Source organism: Neovison vison, chromosome 13 (genome assembly GCF_020171115.1).
Source record: "Neovison vison isolate M4711 chromosome 13, ASM_NN_V1, whole genome shotgun sequence".
NCBI classification, from domain to species: domain Eukaryota; kingdom Metazoa; phylum Chordata; class Mammalia; order Carnivora; family Mustelidae; genus Neogale; species Neogale vison.
This window is the reverse complement of record NC_058103.1, coordinates 10,992,791-11,005,703: the sequence shown is the minus strand read 5'-3', so window position 1 is coordinate 11,005,703 and position 12,913 is coordinate 10,992,791. Positions and strand designations below refer to the sequence as shown.

The following is a 12,913-nucleotide window of genomic DNA, read 5'->3' as shown; positions in this document are numbered from 1 at the left end:
TTGCCCACATACAACTCTAACAGATTTGAGAGGCATAATTTTTTTCTTGTAGAAGTTTTACTGCTTTTTTTTTTTTTTTTTTTTTGCAGGTTTTTGTCAGTCTTTCAGTAGCAAAGGAAGGGCAGATGAGACTGGTTTTTATTTGGACTAATAAGCCTGATGGTTTTAAATAGATCTGAGTAGTTTTTTTTCCCCTGGAACATGGCCTTTGATAAATTAGTGTATCTCTTTAGAGTTGGACATAGTTGATATCCACTTACCCATTTATCTGTCAGTCTGTCCATCCATTCATCCATCCATCCATCATCCATGCATCCATCCGTTCAATTCTTTATCCATCTCTCTGTCTGATTTAATTTTAAGAATATATCTGAAAAACAATTTAGGTGCTATGCTTAATTATTTAGTTATTTAATATTATTTAATTAAAAGTTTAATTAAGTTTTTTAAACCTGAGAATGATTTTTTTCAACATCAATATATGACATAGAAAACTAAGGAGGCAGCTATATTTGAGATTTTTTCCCCCTAAAATAAACACTTATAAAAAATACATGAAGCAAAAGATATATTAAGAAGGGTACTGACTTTTACTCTCTTCATATTTGTTCGCAGTGTTCTTTAGATTCCAGCTTGAGAATTATGATTTGCCTCTTGAAGATACCCTCTACCAATGCCACAAGGGTATGTATTGTATGTTCCAGAAAAACAACCCATTGCTTATTTGGTTATTTTTTAACCTAAAAACACAGACATGTAGTAATACTGAAGAAATAGTTATAGTGTACTGAATGTTTCACTTTCGAACGTGGTGAAAGTGTCTAGTATGAAGAGTTCTAATACATCACAATCTCATTTTTACAATCGGCCCTCTTTGTCCTGGGCCATGGTCACCAGCCTGTCCTCTATAATCTAGGTGATCCTTCCAAACACAGACTTTCCTGCCCTGGTTCCTTGCTTAAACATCTTTGATCGCCTCTCATTTCTTTTGGGAGAGTGTCCAAATTCCTTAATGTGGCATACGAGAAGGTACTTCATTAATTTGCCGGCCTACCTTTCTAATGTCGGCTTTGGCTACTTGTCCCATCCCCCTGCCTCCTGCCTTCTTCCGGAATCATTCTCATTATCATCAAAACAACAACCACTGTTTGTTGAGCACTTACCATATGGCAGGCATTATGCTAACTGCTTTATGTTTATAATCTTATTTAATTTCATATTTCCTTGCCTTGGCTTCGGCCATTTCCTCTGCCTGAAATGCTTTATGCTCTTGTTGCTGAGGTGAACTCTTTCTCATTCTTCCAGATGAGAATCTGAATCCCATTTAAATTAAAAAAGTGAATTGGAATGCTCTGAAGCAACTTTCTCCTATATCAGACCCCACAATACTTGATAGAGCTTTCTATACTAACACTTACGTTGTATGAAAGTCTCCCCAGTGACACTGTGAGCTTCATGAAGGCCAGCTCTGCATTTCATTCACCTCATTCTTGGGCTGTGTTATATACAGTGTTTCTGGGCTGTGTTATATACAACGATGTAATAGTCTGTATAGCAGTAGCTTATAACTGCTAGTTCAATACCAAGAAGCCACATCCCCAATAACTTTATACCTTGACGGTGCTTTCATAAATGAATAGTTTATGCAGGAAAGTTGCAAAGAGATCATTTGGTTTAATTTGATCATTTAAAGCTAAGGACACAGGCTCAGAGAGATGAATTGTCTTGGCCAAGATTACACAGCTCGTTAGTGGAAGGTTTAACACTTGAACATAGATCCTTTGACTCCAAGTTCCCTGATTTTTCTGTTGTACCATACTGCCCCATCACTATGTTGCTTTGCTGGATAGAAGAACAAATTTCTATATGGGTGTGAATCCAGGTTCCTTTTTTAGATGAATAAAGATACATTATATAACCAACTGGAGATACAGTCCTGTCACCATTCATCCATCATCAATATTTCAAGGCAACAGTGTTTATATAAAACAAAGAATACTGAATCAGCAGTACTTTTTCAAAGGGTTCCTTTAAGAGTTTTTATATAGAAAGTGCTACACAGGTTTCTGTTGGGAATAGAAACAACAACAAAAAAGAATTCTTATTCTCAGGCACGACTAACATGTAACAAGTTCATTTTTGGATCAGTAAGGAAAAAGCACCCCCCCCCAACTTTCATATCCTTTGATTTAATCATTCTTTTTCTGGGATATCTTCTAAGGAAGAAAATGAAAATACAAATTTCAGACAAAATATATTTATTGGGATGTTATTTATAATGAAATGTGACATTTGTGGGTATTAAAATGGATGATTATGAAGAACTAAATCATTTTGGAGATTTCTTATGTTAACAAAATGAAATTGACAAAATGTAGGATTGCATATGTACACAATTTCAACGAGGTAAACTGGAGTGCAGCAGGAAGGGAGATATGTAAAGTGCTATCACGAGGTGGTGGGGTGACAGACTTTTACTTCCTTATCTGTACTTTCCTGTAGATCCAACCTTTGCACGCTGAGCATGTTTACTTTTATAATCCAGACCATCAGGACTGCGGAGGTTGAGAAGTAGTGGAAATCATGGCATGGAAGTCTTTTGGAGCCCAATTAAAACTCTGTCTTCCTTAAAGAGCAGTTCTGCCTTTGGAAAATTGCCCTGGAATTTGGATTTGAATTCTATTCAAGAGCAGTATGGCCTTAGGCGAGCTCCAGAGTTTTGATGCAGGTCAGAGGGAGCACTCACTGCCTCCAAGTGCTTTACCTACATTACCTCCCCGATTGCCCACAGCAACACTAATGAGGTGGAGGTCCTGCTTAGCCTTGTTTCTACAGAGGAGAGAACTAAGTATGGAGAGACTGAATCACTTATTCCAGGTCACTGAGAGCTAGAGTTTGAAAATAATTGTGTGGAATCATGAGCTTGTGTCATTAACTGTTATAACAAACTGTCTCTCCAGGATTGTCATAAGAGATTTGAACAAGATAAACTATATAAAAGCACCCAGCTCTGCCTGACACTTAGTAGGTGCTCAATAAATGTTTCTAAATGACTTTAGAGAGCAGATGGATCTAAAACTGATCCTTTATGGGTGGGATTCAGATGGAGAAACCAAAGCTGGACCTTCGTGATAAACACTGGCAGGAAGCTGGGTTGGGATAAGTTTTATCTAAGCTAATTGTGCTTCGGACTTACATGCAGGATGGTTTGTGCTGTTGAACTGAGATGACAGGTTTTGGAGGAGCTGGATGGAGGAGCCCATTGATACCTACAGATTCTGAGAAATAGAATGGAAAGTCCTCATACAAATCTCACAGCGTCTTGATTGCTCGGGGTGGACATGAGGATAGGATTGACGGTGATAAGGTTTATAAAGGATGCCACCTGGGAAAATGGATTTCTTTTTGGAGCAATAAAATGATTAAATCTTGCTTTTTAAGGCATTGAAGGTCCGGTTCTGTTCTTGTTAGACCAACAGAGTTGCTCCATAACTACCAGGAAGCAGATTTTAAATGAAAGAATGATACCATTAGTTAAAGTACCAGAAGATTTTAAGACTTTTTTTTTTTAATGAAAGAATCAACAATTGATTTTATTTGGCCCCAATCTCATTGCAGAGTCTGTTGGAGCCATTTTCAAAACTGCTCAGCTTTGTGATTCAGAACTCTGTCTTCACTCTGGCCTACCTGGTGGAGGTGTGTGGTCTCTGTTACCGAGCTTTCACAAAGGTAAGCTTGCCTGCATGTTTGTTCCCGGGAAACTGGAAACTGTCAGGAACATTGTTTCTAAACAGTGTCAATGCTTATTAGGTTAATCCCATCAGTATAGTTAAACCTGAGCAGTTTACTGAGGTCTAATAAGTATCATATATATTGGAATATATATATATTTGCATAGAGCATTTCCATATATATATATGGAAATATATATATATATAGTACCTCACATATGCACATTTGGAGAAATGAGGGTCATATGGTTTAGAAGAGAAGAGATATTGTAAATGAAATGAGCAGGTGGTCTAAATGACCTCTGAAGGTCCTTTTCAAGTTCACCATCTCGTGATTAGTGGGCAAGTCATCACGGCATGTCATTTTCATACCCAAAGTAGAAAAATATCAGCCTGTCATTTGTAAAATCCCTTAGAGTGCTCCTTAATTCTCATCACTTGTCTGTCTCCCCAGTTCTGTGTTTTTGGCCTCTGAGATTGTAATCTCATCTTTTGTCATCTTGCCTTCATAATGGTTTCTCTATTGCATTATCTTTCGTCTCCCCTGGCCCACTACCGAGGAAGTGGAAAAGTACTGCTTGCCCCGTGCACATAGCGGTCTTGTTGGAGCTGGGAGACGCTATCCTTATGGAAAGGCAGGGCCAACTGGGAGCGTCTCTGTTCTTAAGAACAGTATGCGATGTTCCTCTTCCAATTTCCAGATGTTCCAACTTTATTTTCGGTGGGGTCTGCTCCTGTTGTTCCTCCTTGAACATTCAGAATATTCCTTTACTCATGTTGTCCACTTGTATAAGCCTTTTATTTTCCCCCATTAAAAAAAAATCTAATTTTATATTAAGGCTTTCATTCTATTTAAAACACTCTTGTCTTTTTTCTTATGATCTTTTGTCCATTCTACCATGTTAAGTGTTCCGTGATAATCCTCTCTTTAGTCTTTCTGATTAGAAATTATTACTTTGCCCGGAACAATATGTTTCTAAGTATCCAAAAAATAAGCATTTTTTCTTCTTTCAAATCTTTCCTGAAAAGAACTTAGTCCTTTTTGTTGTTGTTGTTGTTCATTTACAACAATAGATCAGTACACAGTAGATCAAGGCACAGTACCAGAAACAATGAAGACATACACGAATTCAATGAAAAGAAGTCATTTTATTTCTTAATTTTCTTTATGCTTGATGTATTTAAATTATACATTTTTTAGAGGAAAACCCATAATAAGTGTGTGCTTCCCATGCTGTGCTCTATAAAGATTGATTACAGAGGACCTTCCATTATTTTGAAGTCAAGATATTCCTAGTTTAGAACACTCATTATACATTAAGTGCCTTCCTAACCAATCATCATGGTAGTGGCCTCCTGACTTGCTCTTGTCATCTACCCATTCCCAGTTGTCCAACTCAAATGACTATTTTTTGTAGGAAGCTTAAGTCTTGGAGGGGTTCCATCTTCTTCATGGGCAATGGGAAGCTATTGGAAATAGTTTAAGAAAGAACACTGTCTAATTGAGCCTTCTCCATTATTTAATCAAGAGAAAAGGAATGGAAAAGTAAGGGCTTTGGAGAATTTTCTTCCTGGCAATCTGGCCATCTAGATAGTTGAAAGTTGTCTCACTTAAAAGGATAGAAATGCTGGACAAAATGTAATGAACATGATTGTAAAAGTGAAAGGTACAAAATTGGAGAAGAAATTGAGAACCAGAGTGGTAAGCATATAAACTGATACCGTAGCAGTCTTGAGGTGGGGGAGTTACTTGTCTTAGGAGCTTAGTGGCTCAAGTTTTATTGCTTAGATTTGCATATATCTAATTTTATTTATTTATTTTTAGTTGAGTTATACATTTTTAGTTTATTTATTTTAGTTTATTTACATTTATTTTAATCAACATACAATGTTATGTTAATTTCAGGTATACACCATATTGATTGAACAATTCTATACATTACTTAATGCTCACCATGATAAATATATCTGTCATCATACAACATCATTACAATAACATCATTACAATTACAACAACAATATTATTGACTCTATTCTCCATGCTGCACTTTTCATCTTATTACTTATTTATATAACTGGAAATTTATATCTTTTAATCTCCTTTATCTGTTTCATGCATCCTTCATCCTTCTCCACTCTCCACTTTTAATCTCCTTTATCTGTTTCATGCACCCCTCACCCTTCTCCACTCTGGCAACCAGCAGTTTGTTCTCTGTATTTTAGAGTCTGTTTTTTGATTGTTTTGTTTTTCATATTCCACATATAAGGGAAATTATGTGGCACTTTGTATTTCTGCCTGACATGTTTCACTTAGCCTAAAACCCTTTAGTTCTATCTGTGTTGTCTCAAATGGCAAGATTCCATTTTTTTCATGGCTGAGTAATATTCCAATGTGTATGTGTGCATCTTGTTTATTCAGTCATTTATCAGTGGACACTTGTGTTGCTCCATATTTTGCCTAGTGTGAATAATACTGCACTAAATATAAGGGTACATATATCTTTTTGAATTAGTGTTTTTGTTTTCTTTGGGTAAATACCCAGTAGTGGAATTACTGGATTTTATGGTATTTCTATTTTTAATTTTTTGAGAAAACACCATACTCTGTTCCACAGTGTCTGCACCAATTATCCTTAGTGGCTTGTGATTTGAAGCCCACACAGAGAAGGTCTTGGGACTGTTTCAGGCTTGGAGTTGGCTCTCAGTCATCCCCAGTAGAAAGTCAGAACCCTTGAAAGGGTATACATTTAGTAAAAGGGTGATTTGGAAAGAATATATTCCTATATAGAGGTGTCAAAGAATGGAATCTAAGCCTAGGAACCTAGAAAGATTTATAGTTTCCTTTGAGAATTAGTAACATGAACCTATCTTTGAACATATTTAGAGTGTGAATTTAAGATACCTACGTACTCTGTGAGCCCCCAGAATGAAAAGTCAAATAACATTGGTACAGAGCAGGTAATAGCATTGGAATGTTTGGTAGAAGTAAGCTCAAAACCTATCCTCAAACCACTCTGGATGGGTATGACTTCAGTCTAGACCTAACACAATTTCCAGAATTACAGTCCTGATGAACACGAATTTACAAACTAAAATTATAAAACACATAAAGAAATAATCCACCATGAGCTAGAGTAGAAATGAATCCAATAATCTAATAATCACAATGAATATAAGGAATTTTTTGATTTTTAAAAAAGATTTATTTATTTTAGAGAGAGTGAGAGAGAGGCAGGGGGAGAGGAGCAGAGGGAAAAAAAGAGATTCTGAAGCAGATTCCATGCTGAGCACAGAGCCCATCTGAGGGCTCAGTCTCAAGACACTGAGATCATGACCTGAGCTGAAACCAAGAGTCAGAGGCTTAGCCAACTGAGTCACCCAGATGTCTCAGGAATTTTTGGATTTGATTTTTAAAATCCAGCTATGTGTTACTTATAAGAGATACCTCTAAAACACATCTAAAGACACTGTTGAAAGTGTGAAAGAAAAATAGTTTAAAAATATACCAGGCAAATACTAATTAAAATAAAGCTGAAACCAGTAAACAGAATCCAAGTTAAAAAGTATTTTTATAAAAAAGGTTGCCCTGTATTGATAAAGGAACAATTCTTTAGAAAAATGTGACTGTTCTAAAACTTGTACTGTTAATAATACAGGCTTAATATATATAAACAAAAAATGAATAGAAGTACAAAGAGAAGTTGTCAAATTCATACTCATACTGGGAGATTTTGACACATCTCGTTCAGTAATTAATAGATCAAGCGGAAAAAAATGAATAGATTTGAACAATGTAAGGAGCAAATTGAATCCAATAGACATATAAAGAATCTTGAATTCTCCAGTTTGAGAATGTATTTTAGAAAGAGCATAGACAAAGTAGCTGTACCAGTTTGCATTCCCACCAACAGTGTAAGAGGGTTCCCCTTTCTCCACATTCTTTCCAGCATTTGTTGTTTTTGCCTTGTCAATTTTTGCCATTGTAACTGGTGTAAGGTGGTATCTCAATGTGGTTTTGATTTGAATCTCCCTGATGGCTAATGATGTTAAATATTTTTTCATGTGTCTTTTAGCCATTAATATGTCTTCTTTTGAGAAGTGTCTGTTCATGTCTTCTGTCCATTTTTTGACTTGCTTTTGGGGTTTGAGTTTGAGAAGTTCTTTATAGATCTTGGATACTAGCCCTTTATCTGTTGTGTCATTTGCAAATATCTTTTCCCATCCCGTGGGTTGCCTCTTTGTCTTGTTGACTGTTTCCTTTGCTGTGCAGAAGCTTTTTATCTTGATGAAGTCCCAAAAGTTCATTTTGCTTTTGTTTCCCTTGCCTTTGGAGACATGTCTTGAAAGAAGTTACTGTGGCCCATGTCAAAGAGGTTACCACCTATGTTTCCCTCTAGGATTTTGATGGATTCCTGTCTCACATCAAGGTCTTTCATCCATTTAGAGTTTATCTTTGTGTATGGTGTAAGAGAATGGTTGAGTTTCACTCTTCTGTATAGAGCTTTGGAAAACAGTGTAGAGGTTCCGCAAAAAGTTAAAAAAAAAAAGTTAAAAATAGAGCTACCCGGAGACTCAGCAATTGCACTACTGGTTATTTACCCCAAAGATACAGATGTAGTGAAAAGAAGGGCCACATGCACCCCAATGTTCATAGCAGCAGTGTCCACGATAGCCAAACTGTGGAAAGAGCTGAGATACCCTTCAATAGATGAATGGATAAAGAAGATATGGCCATATAAACAATGGAATATTATGCAGCCATCAGAAAGGATGAATACCCAACTTTTACATCAACATGGATGGGACTGGAGGAGATTATACTGAGTAAAATAAGCCAAGCAGAGAAAGTCGATTGTCATACGGTTTCACTTATTTGTGGAACAGAAGGAATAACATGGAGGACATTAGAAGAAGGAAGGGAAAAAGGAAGTGGGGGAAATGGAGAGGGAGTAGAATTATGAGTGACTATGGACTCTGGGAAATAGACTGAGGGTTTCAGAGGGGAAGGGGGTGGGGGGTGGGTGAGCCCAGTGATGGGTATTAAGGAGGGCATGTTTTGCATGGAGCACTGGATGTTACACACAAACAATGGATCATAGAACTCTACATCAATAACTAATGGGGTACTGTATGGTGACTAACATAACGTAATAAAAAAAGGAAAAGAAAAAGCATATACATAACATTTATAAACATAGGACAGGTAATAGACCACAAATAAAGTATTTCATTTCATTTCATTTCATTTGGCTCTACACCGAGTGTGGAGCCCAGTGCAGGACTTAAACTCATGAGATCAAGACCCGAGCTGAAATGAAGAGTCAGACACTCAACCGACTGAGCCATCCAGGAGCCCCAGGCCACAAATAAAGTCTTAACACACACTGGGGTATCTGTTTCAGAGACCAAGTTCTTTAATCACAATGCAGTTGAATTATAGATCAATAACAAAGTCATAACTGCACTGCCTCGAGCAGCTGGGATAGGCACCCCCTGCATAAAGCTTCATCATCTCAGAGGGTGGAGAACAGCACACGCGCACACATTCCTGGCACACACACGTGTAGGTCGCCAGGCCCTGTCCCAGCTACCACCCAGGGGCCTTTGAGATCTTCTCTTGACTGTCCCTCTTGTCAGATGTCTAAATCCCGGCCCCCCTGCCAGATTCGGACCCTAACCAGGTCCCTTTGCAGGGGTGGGGTGTGTGTAGAATATGTACATGTGTGGTGCCTAGGGCTTATGTGAGTGAGTGACCGGGCACGGCATGCGTGCAGCCAGGCCTACCGAGAGCGTGGCTCTGGAAGTGCACAGCGTTTTTCGGGTTTGCAGGATGTGTTCATATATATATGTGTTTGTTCTGTGTGTGCGTGTGCCCTCTTTCGAATTCATACAAAGGTACTGGATTAATGGTGTCTAGGACTTGCTATATTTGGAAATTTGAAATACACTTTTAAATGATTCATACATCAAAGGAGATAAGAGAATTTAGAAAAATATTTAGAACCACACAAATATGAAAATACTACATTCTAAATGTTGGGATCTATAGCTATAGAGATATTTAGAAGAAAAGGTGTAGTCTTAAATACTTCTGTTGGAAAAAAAGAGAAATGAAATGAGCTAACAATTCAAGTTAAAATAAACATAACAGAGTACCGTAAGATAATTTAAAGGAAGGAAATAATAGAGAGAAGAGCAGGAATTAATGAAATGGAAAACATGACTTCAGTGGAGGATCTGTACAACCAGAAGGGGGCTTCCGAATTAGACCAATAACACTGGCAGAACTTTGGCCAGACTGATTAAGGGAAACAGAGAAAAGGCATGGATAAAGCATATCAGCAATGCGAGAGGGACTATAACTCTAGATGTATTAGAGACTTTGAAACAAACAGCTCTGTGCTCATAAATTTGGAATCTTGGACTGTAGGGACAATTTTTTAAAAAAATGTGACATATGACAACTAAAAAGAAATGGCTGGCCCTCAATGATTAAGGAAATGGAATCACTAATGAGAAACTGTCCCAGTTTTAAAGACAACTTTACTATTAAACACCAAAGGAACAGAGTGAGCTCTACTTTGTGCAAACTAATATAATCGAAAGAAAGGAATGCTTCCAACATCTTTTATGAAGCCAGTAGAATTGTGATACCAAACAGACAAGGGCAGTGGGAGAAAGGAAAATTACAGGCCAATTTTACTTTAAAGGTATAAAAATTCTGGATGAATAATAGCAAATTAGTATGTTAAAAATAAAGCCTCCTGGCCTAGTGAGGATTTGCTTGGAATATAAGAATGGTTTAAATGTTAGAATATTGATTTATGTCACCAAGTTACCAGGTTAAAAGTGAAAAAAGTGTATCATTATCTCAGCAGATTCAAAAGAAACATTCTATATAACTCAATATCCACTCATAACAACACTTGTCAAACTAGAAATAGAAAGGAACTTACTTAGCTTGTTACAGGGTTATATCCAGAAACCTCTAGGAAACGTTATACTTCCTGGTGAAATGTCAACGTAGTCCTTTCAAAATACTAAGTAAGACGAGAACGTCCACCATCACTTCTCCTGATCATTACGGTCCAGGAGATCCCACTCAATTCAGTAAGATAGGAGGAAGAAATCAAATGTATAAGGACTGGAAAGGAAAAATAAAACTCTCACTTTCCACAGATGATGTAATTATAAACAAACTGAAGAAAATATACTTGTAGACACCATTTTATAACTTTTGTGAGAGAGTTTAGCAAGGATGCTGCTTACAAATGATTACCCAGGAATCACCCACCTTTAATATTCAGTTACAAATGATTACAAAATGTACTTTTAAAATGTCATTTATTGTGTCAACAGAGAATAAATCTAACAAAAATGTGCAAGAACTTTATGGAGATAACCAGAAAGTTTTACTCAACGATGTTAAATAAATGGAGATAGACCTCGTGTTCATGGTGGAGGACCCAGCATAATAAAGACAGTTAATTCTCACAAAATAACCTATAGATTTAGTGTAATTTCAATAAAAAGTTAAGACTTCTCTCCAGATAATAATGGGCTAGATCATTTGAACTTATCTTCCCACTTAAAAAGTTAAAAAAGAAGCGAACAGAATATTTTTTGAAAACTTCAGTGCATCAGAATGCTAACCAGATATTAGATGAATCACCAGGTGAGCATAGAAGTGCAGAAATGTGACTAAGAGGCTGAGTTGCAATTCCAGAAGATCCAGGAGGGAAACAAGAGTCAGAATCTAGGACCTTTAAAGAACGGGGACTTGGTCTGATTCTGCACCACCACCCCCAACCCCAGTTTGGTCAGGACAACAAAGTAAAGATAACCCAGAGGTAAAATCACCCTCACAGCCATCGAGCTCAGTGTCACACCCTCTGGTGGCCCAAGATAAGATATTAGAGGGCTTGTGTGTTAAGGTAACCTGGACCAGGCTAGTGCCTCCAGGGACTGGCAAAAAGGAAACAGAGAGCTCTTTGGATGAAGAGAATATTTCAGGCCTCAAATGATTTCTAGAAATAACTTTTTAAATATGCCATTCTGTATGCAGAGCTCATCGGACATACAAGGAAGTAGTACACCATGAATAAAAATGAGGGGAAAGAAAAGAAAGTGGATGCAGACCCATTAGGTCTCTGGTTACTTTGTTATGATCAGGAAGGGACACACAACAGACTTCTGAGGTGCTGGCCCTTTGACCTTGGCATTCAGTCTATACAAATCCATTTCATCTGCAGCTTTATGTCCTATGTACTTTTCTGCATGTGTGTTGTCATTGGCAATTTTAAAAAAATGTACAAAATTGAAAATGATCTTGTGTTCTATTAACAGGAGAACAGATCAATGAATTTTGGTATGTTCATATAATAAAATATAATTAAGCTATTTATTTGAAAGAACTAGAGCTACATGTAACAGTACGAACTAATTTCAAAAATATAATGTAGCAACAAATTGTAAGTTGCAGAAAGAGATGCGCAGTATGACACTGTCATAGAAAGTTACAAAGACATGAAAAATAGTATTACATCTTGTAATGAAGGCATGCATAGGTAGTAAAAACATATGTGAAATCATGCACCAGGTTCAAAATAGTGGCTACTTCAAGGAAGGGAGAAAGAAAAGAGAACACCATATAGGTCGTTTCAACAGTTTCTGTGATTTTTTTTTTTTTTTTAAGGAGTGTGTGCAGGAGTTGTTGGGGGAGGAGCAGAGAAAGAGGGAGAGAGAATCTTAAGTAGGCTCCGTGCCCAGCACAGAGCCTGATGTGGGGCTTGATCTCACAACCCTGAGATCATGGTCTGAGTAGAAACCAAGAGTCAGACACTTAACCAATTGAGCCACCTGGGTGCCCCTCTGGGATGTCTTATTTATCCTGAAAAATGTTAAATAGAGCAAAATGTCACGATGTGGCCAAGAAGAGTGGTAGTACATGGTACATTCCATCTGTTTTTCTGCATGCTTAAGCAGCGCATTTGAAAAGTAAGTTCTTTAGAGAGGCCACAAGACCCTGAAAATCACTGTATAAGTTCCTCTCTAAATAAATCATTTCCTTTGGGGAATAATGCGTTTTGATTTAATTTCTACATTTCTTGGAACTTATCATTTCCTGTGAGCAAGAACCTAATCCAGTGGGTTCAGTGTTTAAGAGATATCCTATCTTTTTC

At 37.2% G+C, this 12,913-nt stretch overlaps 1 protein-coding gene across 8 annotated transcripts in view; it reads left to right on the top strand.

The window, feature by feature from the left end:
- The window catches only part of UNC79 (unc-79 homolog, NALCN channel complex subunit), a 240,734-nt gene that overhangs the window by 193,132 nt on the left and 34,689 nt on the right, over nt 1-12,913 (top strand). For all 8 annotated transcript variants that reach the window (XM_044230469.1, XM_044230471.1, XM_044230474.1 and 5 more), the window contains 2 exons: nt 616-684; nt 3,619-3,729. In XM_044230469.1, coding sequence (XP_044086404.1) covers nt 616-684; nt 3,619-3,729 — 180 coding nt within the window. The remainder of the gene's footprint in view (nt 1-615; nt 685-3,618; nt 3,730-12,913) is intronic.